Source organism: Eubalaena glacialis, chromosome 9 (genome assembly GCF_028564815.1).
Source record: "Eubalaena glacialis isolate mEubGla1 chromosome 9, mEubGla1.1.hap2.+ XY, whole genome shotgun sequence".
Taxonomy (NCBI): Eukaryota; Metazoa; Chordata; class Mammalia; order Artiodactyla; family Balaenidae; genus Eubalaena; species Eubalaena glacialis.
This window is the reverse complement of record NC_083724.1, coordinates 4,672,736-4,691,381: the sequence shown is the minus strand read 5'-3', so window position 1 is coordinate 4,691,381 and position 18,646 is coordinate 4,672,736. Positions and strand designations below refer to the sequence as shown.

General features: G+C 52.7%; 1 protein-coding gene across 2 annotated transcripts in view; it reads right to left on the bottom strand.

The window, feature by feature from the left end:
* The window catches only part of AK8 (adenylate kinase 8), a 138,076-nt gene that overhangs the window by 104,849 nt on the left and 14,581 nt on the right, over positions 1-18,646 (bottom strand). For both annotated transcript variants that reach the window (XM_061200898.1, XM_061200897.1), the window contains exon 5: positions 10,696-10,764. In XM_061200898.1, the coding sequence (XP_061056881.1) occupies positions 10,696-10,764 (69 nt within the window). The remainder of the gene's footprint in view (positions 1-10,695; positions 10,765-18,646) is intronic.

Here is an 18,646-nt window from a genome sequence, read left to right as displayed (position 1 = left end):
CCAAATGAGAACATTGAAAACACTGATAAAGGAAAATAATCTTCAGATGTGATGGGGAAAGTCACTAAGTGGATCTCTACAATTCAGAAAAAGCCAGGGCAACACCCCCAAAAATTCTCCCCAGAGAAGCCTCAGGACAAATCTGTTCCTATGGTCGAAACCGTCATTAGGATGTTCAGATTCCATCGAGCAGTCGTGATGGATTTTAAACACCTACCCCTCCTTGGGCCAATAGCAAGTTGGGAAAGGATTTCATGGCCATGGTGGTGCAGACTGGGGAATTATCTGAACGGCATTCATTCATTCATTCACTTCATAAATATTTCCTGACTTTGGAGTCCGTGCCAGGTACCATGTGAGATGCTGGGGCATGCTGCAATGAATGGGACAGACGGGGCCCCTGCTCTCCCAGAACTCACAGAGGACAGCAGGATGCTATGAACTCGTGTAACAGGAAACCCATCCTCCCCGGGGCTGGGCGAGGTCAGGGGGCCTCCCTGAAGAAGTGACTTAAACCTGAGACTAAGGGCTAGGGGACAGGAGGGGTGGGGTATCTCAGTGAAAAGAGCATGTGTGTATTAGTTTTCTATTGCTTCATAACAAATGATCACAACCGTAGTGGCTTTAAAGCCACACATTTATCTCATGGTTTCCATGGGTCGGGAGTCCGAGCACTGCTGAGCTGGGTTCTCTGCTGGGGTCTCACAGGGCAGCAATCAAGGTGTCAGCTGGGCTGCACTCTCATCTGGAGGCTCAGCTGAGGAAGAATTGCTTTCATGCTCACTCAGGTTGTTGACGAATTTCCTTCCACGTGCTCTCTGACTGCGGGCTCTCGTTCCTTGCTGGCTGGAGGCTGGAGGCTGTGGGGTCCTCCAGGCAGCCCACACAGGCTTCTCCAACACGGCAGCCGGCAAGGAGCATCTCTCTCTCTGGTCTGCTAAGATGAAGTCCTAGATAATGCAGTGTAATCACGAGAGCGGATCCTCATCACCTTTGCCCCATTCTGTTGGTCCTGCCCCCATGCAAGGGGAGAGGGTTTTCCAAGGTGTGGACACCAGGAGGAGGGACCCTATTGGGAGTCCCCTCAGGCTCTGTCCTCCAGGGTCTGCACAGGCCCTGCACGGGGCAAGTGCAGCTGAAGCTGGAGGAGGTCTGAGCGGCAGAGGGCACGGATGAGAGAGGCAGAGGGAGGAAGCTGGGCTGCACCCAGGCCCAGGCCCCTCACTCAGGGCTTCGAGTATGCACCCCAAGAGGGATGGGAAGCAGGGAAGGTGCTCAGCGGTGGAGGGACACACGACATTTGTTTTCAAAAGACAGATGCTTCTCTATGTAACAAATACTCTTCAGAAGGATGTCCTTTCAAGGGAGTGTTAACAGCAGCTGACTCCAGGTCAGCTTGGTTCCAGGGAGGGGAACCAAGTGGCTGGGGGACAAGAGTTTGAGGGGCACCTGGGGACCTTTTGAATTTTGAACCATATGAATGTTCTGCAGTCAAGAAATAAATTTGTTCTTTTTTTTAACGCAATCTCTCTGGCAGCGATATGAAGACAGGATTAGGAAGAAAGAGACCACCGTAGCTGCAGGGAGATGGATTAGGTGTCAAAGAAGGGAAAGGGATTCTTGGTAATCCAAAAAAAATGGAGAGCAAACGGTGACTATGGTGAAGGTGAGATTTAGATTCTCTTTGGTACTGAGCCTTTCCCCTCACATTTCCTGGACTCCCTGCCTTACTTCTTAGCTTCCCTTTGCCCTACAGATGTAGTCTCAAGAACTGGGCACTCTCGGACTCCAAGAACTCGGCTGCCCCTAAAGAAAAGCCAATTGGTCCCTGAACGTAGCGCCCACCTGCTTTCGATAATGCCAATACAAAGTGCTAATTTCTGTTTCTCTAATGTATTTGATGGTCACTTCAAAGACGTTCTTCAAAGAGATTGCATTAGACCAAAAAAAAAAAAAAGAAAGAAAAGGAAAAAAGGCAACATTAACTACAGAATCCTGATGGGTTATGATTGCATTCTTTTTCCCTGAACACTATTCCCTGCCTCCTTTTTGTGCTCTAAATTACCAATTCTAGTCCCTGCGAAGCTAAATAATAATAATTACCATATAAATGAATATGCATATGTGTCATTTTTCTCCCTAAAAGCAAGAAAGCCTGTTTATTTTGGATGAGGGTTTGTTTTGTTTCTGAACAACCAGAGCACATAATTAGGAGCCTCATCTCTTACTCTTGAAATCCTGTCTCCACCGGGAAGAGATGAAAAAGGTACTGGATGTCCCTGGAAGCTCAGAGAAATTTTAAAACAAATTAAAGAAGATATTTCTTTACTCTGCAGGTAACAATGGCTTGGACACGATCAGAGTCAGAATGTCAGGCCAGAAGGAGCTCCAGTGCTCAAGCCCGAGTCCAGTGTTTTACAGATAGAGAAACAGAGACCCCGGGAAGTGAAATACTCGCCGGAGACACACAGCATGTGATGGTTAGACAAGAACAGAGTGGCCAAAAGCATGACTCCATGTTTGTATCTTGGTTCTGGGACTGACTGTGGGGCTTTGTGCAAGACTCCGCGAGTCTTAAGATGCTACATCCCTAAAACAGGGGTGATGACAGCCGCGAGGCTCCATTGCGTTGCTGTACAAATTAAATGAGATCGCTGATGTGGCACTCAGCCCTAAACCCCCAATCAGTGGTCACCATCAACAGTGTAATAATTACAGCCTCTCTGCATGGTGTACTCTCGATGTGGTGCAGGGGACGAAGTGCCAGACCGGGGCTCCCAAGCCTTTGTTTGGAGTCCAGACAACATCTGCCACCATCATCAAAATAGGAATGATAATGATAATGAATATGATAAATATTAATACAAATAGTATTAATTCAACCAACAGTGTTAAGTATAATGCACAATACAGTCATATAGTACAATATAACTAATAGTAATATCCCTTATGATATAATTAATTAATAATGCTCATAAATGTTATGACCATTTTGAGGATGGTGGTAGCTGTCGGCAAGGACTTGGGATGCCTGGGCTCACGCTTTGTCCGTGCTGCAGGTGAGCTGTGCAACCTGGGCTTTCAGATAAGCTCAAGAAAGGCTTATGGAAGTTAAACGTGTGTTTGAGAGACTAGTCTAGATTACTGAGGGCAAATCTGGGATGTCCAGTTGAAATCACAGAGAAAGTCATCATATTTTCCCCAGAAACCATGACTCAGTGACTTACAGAGATTAAAAAGTTTAAAATAGACAATCACATGAACAAATCAGCCCAGGCCAGCTGGCTCCTGTGTCTGGATCCAGTGGCTGGATCTTCGCAGCATGAGTCCCAGGGGGTTTATCTCACCGGTGGGATGCACCCAACCTCACGATTCCACACCTCTGAATTCTAGGCTGAATGCTTACACTCCGGAAACATTTGACTTGGGATGCAAGTCAATTATAAAAATAACTTTCACAAAATGAGATTTTTCTGAATGTTTCAAGATTGGGAAGGACGGCGTCTCTGGGGTCACTCAGTGGTCCAGACGCCCGGCTTCCATGCCAGTCGGTTCAGGGTCACCAATAAATCATACGATAGCGGTTCCTCCCTTCCTTTCTTTCCTCCCTGCCTGCCTCCAACAGGCCCTTGGCCCTCCACACAGCTCGCAGGCGTGGGTTGGGGAGGGTCCCACAGAGGAATCCCTCCCTCCTCCTACATATACCTCTCCGCTGGGAGTATCTGCCAGGCCCGCTTTTTTTTTTTTTTTTTTTTAAGTATTTATTTATTTAGGTTGTGCCAGGTCTTAGTTGCGGCAGGCGGGCTCTTTAGTTGTGGCTCGCCAGCTCCTTAGTTGCGGCAGGCGGGCTCCTTAGTTGCGGTTCGCTGGCTCCTCAGTTGCAGCACGTGAGCTCCTTAGTTGTGGCAGGCAGGCTCCTTAGTTGTGGCTCGCCAGCTTCTTAGCTGTGGCACGCAGGCTCCTTAGTGGCAGCATGCAAACCCTCAGTTTTGTCATGCACGTGGGATCTAGTTCCCTGACCAGGGATCGAACCCGGGCTCCCTGCATTGGGAGCGGGGAGTCCTATCCACTGTGCCACCAGGGAAGTCCCCTGCCAGGCCCTCTTTCTGGAAGCATATCCTCCCAGGCGCCCATCTCTAGCTAACATCCTGACTGCACACCCCACTTGTTTCTTTGGTTTATCGTCTGTCTCCCCACAGCTAGAATCTGTGCTCCTTGACAGCAGGCGTTTAACTCTTTTGCTCACTGCCTTGGCATTTGTTGCACAAGAGAATAAACAGATGAACAAACGGAAACTCCGGCAGGTGGGTCGGCAAAGCCTGGCGAGGCCTTTGGATTTGACGGTGAAGGAGGCGCCGTCAAACCTGGGCCGGGCACGGCACACTCGGCCTGTGCTCGGCCTCGGAGCCCTCAGCCCACAGCCTGGGGCCAGCAGTCAGAGCGCCCACCCTGTGCTCCACAGGCCCGGGTCCACGCCGGCCAGCACTGCCACTCCGCACTGTGGCTTTGGGCGCTCTCAGGCCCTGCATCTACAAAATGGGGTGGATAATAATAATAATAATAACAGGGACCTCACAGGGTTGTGTGAGGATGGGTGAAGCACTGAGCGTGGTGCCTGGTCCAGGGCCCCCAGCTTTTCTCAGGGCCTGGTGGGAGGTCTGAGCAGAGAAGCTGGGTCTGTGCTCCCGCCTGCCCGAACCACAGGGCCTCTTGCATCACCACCGTGGGGCTTGGGCCCCGGGCCTCTGCTGCACCAAGGCAGCCAGTGAAAGCGAACACTCTTGAGGGTGAGGGACACCCTGCGAGCAGAACCGCTGGGCCCCGGCCGTTCCCGCTCAAGCTCCCGGATCACAGGGTGGTTGGAGGTTTAAGCATCTTGAAAGGGAATCTGGACTAGGCGTGGGAGGCCCTGCTGCCTTTGCTGAGCCTGAGCCAGATCATGGAGCCGTCTCCACCGGGACTTCTGTTTGGCAGGGGTGTGACCATGGCTCCCGAGCAGCCCGTGTTCCTCAGGGCAAGTGCAATCCCTGGGACAGGAACTGAAGACGGACGTGCACCCTGCCCACTGTTCACGGCCACAGCCAGTCACGTGATATCCTGCTACCAGGAGCTCTTGGCACACTGAATTTGCTGATGGGCAAGGCTGTGTCCAGCTGTGCTTTTATTTATTTATTTATTTTAGTTGTGGCTCGCGGGCTCTAGAGAGCATGCTCAGTAGTTGTGGCACATGGGCTCAGTGGTTGTGGCTCGCGGGCTCTAGGGCGCAGGCTCAGTAGTTGTGGCGCACGGGCTTAGCTGCTCCGCGGCATGTGGGATCTTGCATGACCAGGGATCGAACCCGTGTCCCCTGCATTGGCAGACAGATTCTTAACCACTGCGACACCAGGAAAGCCCCCAGCTGTGCTTTTAAATACAGCCCCCATGAATGTAAATTGGTGCCGCCACTGTGGAAAACAGTATGGAGGCATCTCAGAAAACTAAAAATAGAAGTACCATGTAACCCAGCAATTCCACTCCTGGGTATACCTGAAAAAAACAAAAACACTAATTCAAAAAGATGCATGCACCCTAATGTTCATAGCAGCGTTATTTACAGTTGCCAAGATAGGGAAACAACCTGAGTGTCCATCAACAGACGAATGGATAAAGAAGATGTGGTGTATATGCAATGGAATACTACTCAGCCATAGAAAAGAATGAAATTTTGCCATTTGCAATGACATGGATGGACTTGGAGGTCATTATGCTAAGTGAAATAAGTCAGACAGAGAAAGACAAATACTGTATGATATTACTTATATGTGGAATCTAAAAAATACAACAACCTAGTGAATATAACAAAGAAGAAACAGATCCATAGATTTAGAGAACAAACTAGTGGTAACCAGTGGGGACAGGGAAGCGGGGAGGGGCAAGACAGGGGTAGGAGATTAAGAGGTACAAACAATTATGTATAAAATAAGCTACAAGGATATATTGTACAACATGGGGAATATCACAAATATTTTATAATAACTATACATGGAGTATAACTTAAAAAAATTATGAATCACTATACTGCACACCTGTAACACATAATATTGTACATCTACTATACTTGAATTTAAAAAAATACAGGGCTTCCCTGGTGGCGCAGTGGTTAAGAATCTGCCTGCCAATGCAGGGGACGTGGGTTCGAGCCCTGGTCCGGGAAGATCCCACGTGCTGCGGAGCAACTAAGCCCGTGCGTCACAACTACTGAGCCTGCGCTCTAGAGCCCGCGAGCCACAACTACTGAAACCCGTGCACCTAGAGCCCGTGCTCTACAACAAGAGAAGCCACCTCAGTGAGAAGCCCGCGCACCGCGACGAAGAGTAGCCCCCGCTCAACCCAACTGAAGAAAGCCCGCGTGCAGCAACGAAGACCCAGTGCAGCCAAAAATTAATTAATTAATTAATTAAAAAAAAAATACCGCCCCCATCCCACTGAGGGGTTCTGGTCTGGGTGACTTGGATGCACTCATACCAAAGGAGTGACGCCCGCCATGTGACAAGCAGTGCTGGTGAAGAGGAGAAACAACTCAGCTCTGAAGGGCAAGGAGACGAAAGGCAGACCCAAATGCTTCCTGCCTGGGCATCCGCAAGGCCAGAGTTGAATTAGACTCGGCAACTCATAACCAGTTACGGATTAAGGCATAGGCCGTTTTGTACGAGAAAGTCCCGCCCCGTTTCCAGTCACTTAGGGTGCTCTGCCATCCCCTCCACTCCTGACAAACGATTCTCTCACCATTTCCCAGATAAGAGGGTGACCGATGGGTGGGTCAGTTTTAGGAAGAGTTGGTCTGAGGCTGGTTGAACTAAGGCGGCGGTAGGGGTCGAGGGAGCTAGATTCCCAGCCCTGCCTTGTCTGCCTGCCGTCCCCTCTGCCCAAGACGGCCCCTCCGCCGACTGCCCCGCCCCCATCTCGAGAGGCTTCGGGGACAACTCAACTCCCCTGGGCCTGGTTTCCCTTCACACTGTGTTTGTGGCCCCATCACAAGCCTTCCCAGTCGGCTTTGCTTTGGGCACATGAGCCTCTGTCTCCAGCTGAAGGTGGTGAGCCTGGGGCCCAGGGTACCACCCTGCTCATGGGGGATTGAGGAGGATGAGCGGGGGCAGGGGGCAGGGTCCCAGCAGGATGGACAATGCAGCGCCTACAGTGGGCACTTGATTGGAGTGGGTGGAATCGAGCCGGGGGGCTTGGGAGCCGGGTCACAAGGAGGGAACTTGGTTACAACGAAAGTCTGTGGTTAAGTGGCCTTTCGCCTAACACTGCTGGAAGGTGGAAGTCTGTTTTTTATTTAGAACTGAAGAGAAAGGGTAGAAGTGTTTTTATCATCATGTGAAAGTATCATTTAGGACAAGGGTTAGCAAACTACAGCCTGCTGCCAGTTTTTATAAATAAAGTTTTACTGGAACAAACCATGCCCTTTCATTTATATATCATGTATGGCTGCTTTCACATTACATCAGAATTGAGAACTTGCAACAGAGACCGTAAGGTCTGCAAAGCCTAAAATATTTACTATCTAGCCTGGACAGAAAACAGTGTGTCTACCCCCGATGTAGCCTGGCCTCTGAGCTCTGGGCGCGCGCCTAGGCCTGGGCAGCAGGAGACAATCAGCTCGCTGGGAACAATTTGAAGTCAGAGGAAAACAGGCTGTTCAGACCAGACTTTGAAACTCAGACTGCAGCTTACTTGAGGCTCTCTCGCGATTTAGACCCACGTGGCTGAGGACCACGCAGAGCAAGCCTGTGAGAATTGCCCCTCCTTCACCAGTGCCCTGGGAAGGTGCCCAGGCGTCTTTCCAGATGTGGGCCTCTCAATCAATTTCTAAGCAAGAGGGTGTGTGTATGTGTCTGTGTGTGTGCGCACACGAGTTCTGGTTCTGGGCAGGACAGAGTAAGCCCACTGTAACCTGTCACCCCCACTGAAAGCAGCTGCAATGCACGGACAGAATGCAAAGGGCGGCTATTTGAGGACTCAGAAAGTATACAGTAGTAGGTGAATTGGGGAAGAAGATCAAAATTCAAGATCCCACCAAACCAGTATCCCCGAGCTGGTCTCTCCAGGCAGCCTGAAACCTGAGACGGGCAATAGGGAGGGACAGAGACAGGGCCAGGAGCCCCTATTTCTGGCTTGAGCAGTAAGAAAGGGGGCTCCCAACACGCAGAGAGAGCACGGGAAATCTCCCTGTGTTTTTTTTTCTTTTCTGTTTTTCTGCACTCCTGCCTTGAGGCCATCCTGCGTGACAAAGGGGGCCTGCGGGGGCCTGAAACTCTTACAGCGCAGGGGACCCTTCCTCTCCAGTCCCTAGAAAATGCAGCAAAGCCCCATGAATTTTTCCTCTCACTGTCCTCCCGCCACTTGGCCCTGGTCACAAGCATTGTCACAGGCAGCCTGTGAGACAGCCAGGCAGATAAAGGCCCAGCTTTCTGGCCAAAACACCAAATAGAGGGACACCAGGGAACTGGAGGTCACCAAGAAGACGGCAAAGAGGGGAGCGCAGGAAAGCAACCAAATGAAGTCGTTTATGGACTCCTGGCTCCCTCCCCCCCCCCCAGCTGTGCACGCATGGGGCTGACCCCAAACAGCCTTCCAGCCTTCCTGAGAAATGACCTACAGCACTGCCCAGGCCCCCGAGTGGCACCCACACAGCACAGAGCTGTAGAGAACCACACAGCACTGCAAAGGCTTGCGAACAGAACTGAGGTGGAAACCACAGCCCAGAGAAGGTGGTTAGAACTTGCGACCCGAGCCCAACTGAATCAATTGTCTGCTAAGACGAAAATATCAACATTTGCCATAGGATTCAAACAAGACCCAGAGTCTCAGGGCAATATTTTGAATGTCCAGGGTACAAAATTACTTAGCACAGGGAGAACTAGGAAAATTTCAGCTCACGTGGGATGGGACATTAGACACCACTACCAACATGACTCAAGGGTTGGAATTGTCAGACAAGACAGTGAAGCAGCTATTACTAAAACAACGACAACGACAAAGCTCCCAGTAAATGAAGGCACACATAGAAATCCTCGGCAAAGAAACAGAAGACAGAAAGAAGAACCAAATGGAATTTTTAGAACTGAAAAATACAATAATCAAAATTAAAAATTCACTGGATGGGCTCAAGAGTAGCCTGGAGATGAGAGAGAAAAGATTTAATGAGCCTGAAGCTAGTTCAATACAAATTATCAATCTCATCAACAGAGAGAAAAAAAGATAGAAAAAAAACCCGAAACAAAACAATAGAGCTTCAGCGTCCCATGAGAGAACACTGAAAGGCCTGACCTTCATGCCAGTGGAGTCTCAGAGGGGAGAAGAAAGAGAATGGTGTGGGAATTTATTTGAAGAAACAATGGCTGAAAACTTCCCAAGTTTGGAGAAAAACATAAACGTATAAATTCAAGGAGCCCCACAAAGAATAAATCCCAAAAAATTCATGCCCAGACATATCATAAACTTCTGAAAATTACAAACAAAGAAAACAATCTTGAAAGGGGCAAGAGAGAAAGGACACATTATTTATGAGTTTGAATGACTATGGATTTTCGCCAGAAACCACAGTGTTAAAAGTGAAACATTTTGCAAACTGCTGAAAGAAAAAATTGTCAGTCTAGAATTCTGAATCCAGAAGAAAATATCCTTCAGGAATGAAGGCAAAATAAAGACATTCTCAGATGAAGGAAAAGCAAGAGAATTCATTGCCAGCATACCTACCCTAGAAGAATTGCTAAAAAGTTTTTCAGACAGAAAGGGACACTTGGAACATCAGGAATGAAGGGGGAACAAGAGAAATAGTAAATACCTGGATAAATATAACAAACTATTCTCCTCTTGAGTTTTTAAAATATGTTTGATGATTGAGACCGAAAATTATAACATTTGCCCGACGAGATTTTTGATGCATATAGATGAAAACATAAGACAACTACAACATAAAGAGAAGAGAGGAAAGAGACCAATATTGCACATTCTGCCTGAAACGGTAGAATACCGACTCTAAGTAGACTGTGGAAATCTAAGTTTGTATATTGTAATCGCTAGGTCATCCACTAAAAAAAAAACAACAAAAAAACCTACAAAGAGATACAGTAAAACACACAAGCGAAAAATTAACATGGAATACTAAAAAAAAATCACAAACAACTGATAAATTGGACGAAGACCAAATACACATTTCTTCTTATAAATCGCAATATCACAACCCCCGTCCACGCCCCAGGAGGCTGACCTCCACGGACGGCCTCACCTGGACCCCTGCCCTCTGCCTTCACGGGGTCTGGCGGAAGAGAGCGCTGACGAGAGGTCAGAGGATGGAAGGAGAGTTTGGGGCCCCCCCAATCCTCCCTCTGCCCCTCCAGGTCCGGGGCGCCTCCCTCCCCACTTCTGCAGCTGTCCTTCCATTAAAGGCTCTCCTGTGACCCCGTGGGGTGGGCCAGCTCTTTCCTACAGGAACCCCGATGGGCTCCCCAGATGCCACCTTGTTATTTTTCCTCCATCCAAGGTGAAATCCGCGTGCACAGCCTAACCTTCCCCGAGTTTCGGTTCTTACCCTTCTCTGCAGGTCATCTCTGCTCTGGGTCATAAACACACGGCCCTCAGCCTCCTTCATCTGGTAAAGGAGGCCCCCTCTCCCCAGAGCCCCCGCTGGCTCCACGCAGGGCTTCTCACCCGCCTGATGCAGTCCTCTTCCCTCAGGCGTTCCTGAACCAGTCTGACGAGCAGCGTGTTGGGCAACGTCTACAGGAGAGATGACACAGGATGAGAGTCTGACCTTCCGTGTGGGGCTCAAAGGGACACAGACTGGCAGGCCAGCGGGCTCGCTAAGAACCAAGGACCCAGCCCTGTGGACACGAAGCTTCTCCAGGTCCCGGACCAGGGCCCTGTGGCCTCTATGAAGCCCAGGCCCAGAATGCGGCCCTGCCCTCGTCCAGCCTGGGCTCCTCTTTGATGACCCCCCCCCCAACATGCATGCGTGCCCACCTCCATGCTCTGGCTTCTCCTGAGTCCCCGCCCCGATGCTCTGCCCCACCGCCACCTGGGTGACTCCAGGCTCCCGCTGAGCCTCAGCCCCAAGTGCCACTGCCTGCAGGCAGCCCTCCCTGACCCTTCCCAGGCTGGGTTGGCGGCTGCCATAATCCTCGATGGCAAACTCTGTTACTGCACTAACCAGACGTCCTTCCAGGGGCCTGCTCACACGTCTGTCTCCCCAGAAAGTTTCACAGTTCCTGGAGGAAAGGGACTGAGTCTTACTCGCTTTGTCCTCCAGACAATGGTGTACGAGAGGGAGCCGGTGGTGCTGTTCCGTGACCTCACAGTGGTAGCCTGAAGTGGGCCCTGGTATTCTGTGGCATTTGTACCACGGAAATGGGCAAATGCTACAAAGGAGGGCTTTTTCCCTCAGAGAGCTGGTTGTGAAATATTGACCAGCACACCTCTGCCCCTGCACCAAAACAGCGTCAGGGGTGGAGGAGGCCCCTGCTGACTGATGACTTAACGAAACTTCATGTTCCCTAATTCGCTCAGTAAGTACTGAAAATGCTGGTGGCTTCCGCTGAGCGTGTGCTGGGTGCCAGGCACTGTGCCAGGCTACAGTAGTCAATGTTTACAGCTCTGTGCAGGCTGTACTACTTTCATCCCCTTTATACGGATGGGGAAGCTGGGCGCCAGAGAGGTTAGGTCACCTCCCTGGGCTACACAGCCAGGGAGGAGCAGAGGCAGGACCTGAACCCAGGCAGGCCAGGCTCGGGAAGGACAGACAAGCAACGGTCGGCGGGTACGCGGGAGTGACACCCAGAGTGGCCTTCCTTCTGCTTCCCCTCTTCTCAGCTGTCTCTCTCGGACCAGAAGTGACATCCCATTGTTCACAACCGGGTCTGCTCTTTCTAACAAAACCTCAAACGCCCCAGAGCCCATGCCCCTGGAAAACCCTCTTCCAGGTGTCCCCTTGACCCCCGGTCACTAAAAGCGGGTGCTTCTCCCCAACCTCCCCAACACTCAGTCAAGGGAGACTCCTGGGCCAGCCCCGGGCCACACATCCCAAGCTATGTCCGGGCTGACCAGCCTCCAGGAGGGGGCAGGGCTTCTGCCAGGTGCGGGTGAGGGCCCTCAGGGCCACGGCCCAGCAGGGGAGCCCAGAGGCACCCAGCTGTGCGGCGAGGGGCAGGGGAAATCTACCTTACACTCCTTTTGCCAAGCTGGGGACCCTGAAGGGGGAACACGTAGGCCCGGGGGGACGAGCACCTTTCCCTAATTTCCCGAAGTATCCTTAGGGCAAGCGGTGGGCCTGGCAGCACGTCAGTGATGCTGGAGAAAAGTCTGGACCTCTCATTTTAGAGCCAGCGTCCAGAGTGACCAGATCCTGCCTCGGGAATGCTGCCGTGTCTGCCTGGAGTGATGAAGGAGCACCTAAAGGGACAGAGCGCTGGGACATCACGGAGCCTCTGGGACAGGCTGTGGGAACGCTCAGGGCTGCTGACTTAGAAATGGCGTTTTAATAAGCGTCCATGCACGTGGCAGAACCCGTCCACGCCTCACTCTCGTTACGTCCTGGGAGCGAGAGTCAGGGGAATAGACAGCACTCGGCCCCCTCCATGTTTACCTGCGTGCAGTGAACCGGCTTCGGTCAGTTCGCACACAGAGCGATTCCGAGAGAGGGAGTGGGGTACCAGATGTGCAGAGAAGGGCTGGGAGGTAGGGGGCCAATCCCCACGGGGGCTCGAGTTCTCCTGGATTCTACAGGCAGCACCCTGACCTGTCTTCTCTTTGAGCCGTTTGAATGGGTTCCCCGACAAGAGCAGGCTGGGCTTGGGCATGTGGAGGTGGCAATGAAGGGTGTCCCGGGAACTGGCTCACAGGGGAGGGCCAGGGGCTAGAGGGGTAGAAGGTGGAAGGCCTGTGAGCCGTGATCCAGGAGGTTCTCTCCGGCTTCAGGAGAAGGATGGCCCGAGTGGGGAAAGAATGTTCCCAGGGAGAACCTTGGGGGACCGCTGGATTGGCTGGGGACGCAGGCACTCATGATTTGGACCTTGGTCACCCACTGAGTGACCCTGGACAGTGCCTTCAGTGCTCTGAGCCTCACTTTCCGCATCTGTAAACGAGACGAAGACCAAGTGCTTCAAAGAGTTGCCATGAGGATTAAATGAGGTAATACATGTGACGCCTGGGACATGCATGGCCCCCAGCAAGGGCTAAGTGCTACGGCAATTGTTACCCTCAGGCCCCCTTAATAAACCCTGCACCTCCTTCCTCAGCGAGGATCTGGATGAGGAAGCAGCTCTACCCAGTGGGCCACTGATGCCTGGTCTGTGTCACCTCCCCCTGTAGTGTACAACCAGGGGCCCAAATCTCTCCCAACTCCCACTCACATCTCTGACAAAAGATGTGGGAAGTCAAAATAAATTCCAAATGCTAAGGCCCATTGCTGGGGGGTGGGGGATTCCTGGAACAGACGTTTTTATGTAGAGCAGAGACTCACCCTCAGCATTAGGGCTCATCCCCCCAACACCTGCCCAAGGCTGGCTCCATTCATGGTTCAAACTCCCACCTCTTGCCTACATAATGGCTGCTGCAGCTCCAACCAGCTGGGTGACCTTGGATCTTGCCCTCTTCAGGCCTCACACACTACACCAGTAGAAATGAGTAACAATACTTCAGTGTTTGCTTTTATTTTCTACCCAGCATCCATACACCCCGCCTCCAGTAATATACAGTCCCCCAAAGTTCCTTTGAGGCCACACTGTCTTGCCCTTCAGCCTTTACAGTTTCTGTGGGGTCAAGCCCACCATCGGATCCAGAGGAGTGCCCTGATTGGTCCAAGCTGATCAGCATATCCCACTCCTGGCCACTGTGATTGTTTCAGAGGCTGCCCAAGGCCCAGTCCCAGCGAGTGAGAGTCAGGCCCAGGACATGAGTGCAATCATCAGGGGCAGGAAACTTGCTTTCCACTGGATCTGAAGCTGAGAGCATGTAACAGCTGGAGCTGCAGCAGCCACTTTGCAGGCACGGGGGGAGTATAAGGGAATAAAACCAGCACAAAAGGAGAGAGAGAAACCAGGCCTCTCAGCCCCAGAATGGCTTTTCCAGGATGTGGAATTGGAGAAGGAAGAGCAGACAGCAAGAGGATAAGGGAGGGGGCGCCTCTGACGGGAACTTGTAATGTCTCCCCTTGAAAGTTATGGGGTCACTTTGGCTTCTAGAAGTGGACAGCAAAAGTCAAGAGCAAGAGTAGGGGGGAGAGAGAGAGAATGAATGAGTGAGTAGGCCAGAGATGAGAGGGAGGCTAGCCGGCATCTGGTCCCTGGTCTCAGTATCTCCTAAGACACCTCTGTGTCCTTACATCTGCCCTCTGCCAATTTCCTGCTTAAGCCAGGAGTTCTCAACTTGAATGTGCATCCCGGAAGAGCTTGTTAACTCACACATCACTGGCCTCGCCCCAGGGTTTCCAACTCAGCAGGTCCGGGTTAGGCTGGGAATCTGCATTTTGCGTAGGTTTTTGGGTGATACTGAGGATGCTGGTCGGGGGACCACACCTGGAGCACCACTGACTTAAGCGAACTCCAGCACCCAAGACCCAACCCCACGTGGAAGAAGTTGCTGGAGAGGGAGAGTGTCCTGCTGGTGCCCATATGCCCCAACGATCCCAGGAACCGCCCCACCCCCGGGGCTGCCAAGGGGAACAGGGAGCAGCCCTGCCCCTCCCCTCCACATGGCTTCTATCCTTTCCTGTCCCCTGGTGTCCCCCGCCGACCCCAGGCGCAGCCGGTTTCCATCCCGAGATTCCTCTCCCTTCCCTGCCATCACCCATTCGGGAAGCAGCATTCAAACAGGTTCTGGGACGCGGGGGACGAGGGGGGTGCAAGCCAATCAAAGAACACGGGTTGAAAGGCGACAGGTCCGGGTGGAGCGCGGCACCCCCCATGGCCTGCGCGGCGGCGGGGGACAGGCTGGCGACTTTGAGCGCGGCCCCTCATGAGTGTCCCCCACCCCCACCCCCCGCCGCTCACTGCCTCTGTGCTGTCTCGGTGCCAGCTTTGATGTGTCACATCAGCAGCGGGGGCTTCCCAGGGGCCGCTGCTCGGAGCCCTGCCAAACTGTCTTTGCAGGAATCAGGCTCCCTCCTTCCCAAGCTCTGCTGTGCTCTCCCACCCCAGGCCCCAGAGCCTGGCTTTTGGGGGAGAATCAGGGACAAACGAATGGATGGAGCCCAGTGCAGCCCCTGCTGGTCACCTAGAAGACCCAGTCCAGGTGCAGGCCCCTGGCCCCTCGGCATCCCGCTCGGTGGCAACGCGACCGCCAGCCTGCCTCCTTGCCGTAAAGGGCAGAATCAGCTGCGTTGGCCCCAGTTTGGACCTTTCTTCTCCCCAGCTCCCAGTGCCCGAGCCTGGGGCAGAACCGCTGGCCTGAGAACCTCGGAGGTGCCGCCCTTGCCCCGAAGATGCAGCCCCTGGAGGCTCAAGCCCTGGCTCTGGCCCCCGGGGCACCTCACTGAGCTTCTCCTGCCTGGGCTTCCTCCACAGGATGGCAGCAGCCCCCATGGTCCCATCACCAGGCCCCAGCCTCAGGGCCCCTGACATCGCTGTGTCACCTTTGGGTAACGCTCGCTCAGGAGTTGTGGGCATCTTGATCAACTGTCTGAACTTCCATCTGGAGCAAAGCGGGAAGGGGAAGAGCTGAGACTCCTGGTCTGCCAGGAGGGGAGGGGCCTCCCTAGAGGGGCTGCTGGTGGGGGAGGGAAGGCCCCTACTTGGACTTGCGCTCACTTAAGAACTGATCCGAGAATCCGTTAAAGACAACTCTCCTTTCAAAGTTTCTGCTGCTTCCCGGGGCTGTCAGAGCAGGTTTACGTGGCAGGGACTCTCCTGGTTCTGAGAGGCAGGGCCCAGGCAGAGTCTGGAACGGGAACAGGAGGTGAGAGGAGGGAGAGGACAGGAGATGAGGCTTTGAAGGGAGAGCGGAGACCCCACCACGGGGCACCGACGGGGCCGCAGAGGGAGGTGGCCGGGAAGGGAGACCCGGCGGTGGGAAAGGCCAGCGAACTTTAAAGGAGCTACGGAGACTGGTCTTTGGGTTTCTCTGTCCCCATCCTGGGCTGTCCCCATCCTCCCCCGCCCCAAACCTTCCAAAAGGGACCATTCCGCACCACTGCCTTGGGTGTCGGACAGGGAAGGACAGAGTGTGCGGGCTCCTGCTGGCTCTGTCTGAACACAGCCTCCAAGACAGAGAGCAGCCAGGTGGGAGATGGAATGGCCGGAGGGGAAGGAGACAAGCCAGAGGACTTGGAAGCCAGGACTGCCGGGCAATGCCGGAAATCCTCAGAAATACTTGCAGGGGACTACACCTCTCTGTGTAGACAGAGGCAGGATAAGGGCACAAGTGCTATTATTTGGACGTTAAAGAATGGTGACTGACAACTGGGTGCTCGGGTACATCATGTTACATCAGGTTCTTAATTTTTAAATGGGACTGAAGTTGGGAAGAATCCAGCTTTGGCTCCTTCTGGTCTGAGCAGCCTTTAGAGTGGGGCTCATTTATTCATTCAACAAACACAGGCAGTTCTGCTCTAACGCAACAGTTGCGTTCCAAAGAAACCTTGATTTAGCAATAACTGTGCTGTAAAAGTAATAACTGCCGTGAGAAAAGGGGAATGGTGTCTGGGCTGGGCTCCCAGATGACCAGACGAGAACTCCCGAGGGAGCATGTTTAAATGCAGATGCCTGGTCCCCCACTTCCATGAATTCAGACTAAAAGAGTCTGGTGGGGCCCAGGTGAGTCTAATGTGCTGCTCAGGTTGAACACCTCTGGACTATGCGGTTTTAAATTTGCAAATACATATGCTTCCTGCAGGGATTTCAATAATAAAGCTTTTCTTTCCTTTCTTTTTTTTTTTTCAGTAAAAATCTAATACACTCTAGAGCAATCAGCTCCATCCAGCTCCTGCTGCAAAGAAATGTCCTTTCCCCATGGAAGCTGTACGCTCTTCCCCGCCCAGAGCCACGTCTAGGGCTTAGCAGGTGCTGAGCCGAGCTGGTCGCCGCCCGTCTTGTCTTCATCTTCGTTCATCGGGCCTGGGCTTGACCATGTGGCCGTGTGGTCACTGTTCCTCCAAGAACTCACAAGGAAGCTTCCGGGCCTCGTGGGCTGCCCATGAATGATGGCTGGTGGGACAAGTGTCAGAGACGGCCAGCCCGTGGTTGCAAGTAGCAGAGATCGCCCGGGCTGCCCAGGGCAGAAGAGGGGATTGGAAGGGGGACGCAGTGACGTGCCTGCAAAGGCAGGTAGAGCAACGAGACAGCTTTATGGGTGCGCCCTGATGGAGGCTGGGGGAGGCCAGCTGGAAGCAGGGCATCCTATGTGCTTGGTTAGGGGAGCATATCTGGCCTTCTCCGGTTGTAAGCTGGAAGTGGGGACAAAGACTAGGGAAGCTGGCAGTTCAATATGAATCAAGTCCTGGCCATTTGGGACCGACTGTCACCGGGGTTATTGTTGGGCTTCCTGGACTGAACTAGAGGCGCAGGCTGACTTCCCCCCGAGTCTGACTCTCAGCCCGGCCTCCTGGGCTGGTTTCTGAAGACAGTGGGCTGGTTTCCTGGGCAGCTTGCTGAGGCTGTGGCGCAGAGGTCTCTTTTTAAGCCTGGTCTCTGGTCACTGTACATTCAGCCTCTCAGCACATGTAGACCAGGACACCCAGGGATGAAATGAAGGGCTGAGTGGGTTTTGCTTTCAAATAACCCGGGAGCAGGGAATAAGGGGCATCTACCTGCGACTAGATTGCCGTGAGCTGATACTAGTTGAAGCCAGGCGATGAGTCCGTGGTGGTTCTTATACTGTTCTCATTGCTCCTGAGCATCTTTACAATATCTTACAATAAAGCAAGAAACAAGCCAACAGCAAAGCCGTTTTCCACCCCTGGTTGCCCTGAGCCCCCAGCCTCCTCAGGCTATGCCTGCCCATGCGGGTTTGGGGACCCTCTGCCAGATTCTGAGTTCTTCCACATCATCGCCCAGCATGACTCTGGTGATGGCTCCACGGAGCCCCTAAATCTTGCCACCTGTACGCTCTTCCCCGCCCGGAGCCACGTCTAGGGCTTAGCAGGTGCTCAGAGGACACTCAGTAAATGAATTAGTCAAGCGAGCCACCGACTGCACGAGGGCTTTCTGGCCCTGCGCCCTCGGTTGGGTACCCTCGGTCTCCCCCACTGGCTAGAAGTCCCCAGGGGCGAGGAGAAGGAATTCATCTCTGGGTCTCCCACGGCACGGCACGCAGGACGGTGCTTGGCATACAGGAGGTGATGAGGAAGTGTTTCAGAAACCATTTGGAAATTCCGAAGATGGAGCGTCTTGGTTAACACCCGCTACATAAGAGAATTCTGTACAGGAGGGCAGAGCCAAGATTAGCAGGAGAAAATTACGTATTTGAAGGTATTATTGCTGCCTGCAGAAAGAGCTATAAAGGCTCCAGATCAGCAGATGCTTTAAAGACAACACTTAATGAGTGGCCTCGCCGGGCGGGCCGCGTCTGCGGCAAGGCCACGCACCCGCCCCGGCTCCTCAGAGCCCTTCCCTCCTTGATCAGTCCTGATGCCTCGGCCTTTCATCTTCCCTCCACCCGTGCTTCCAAACCA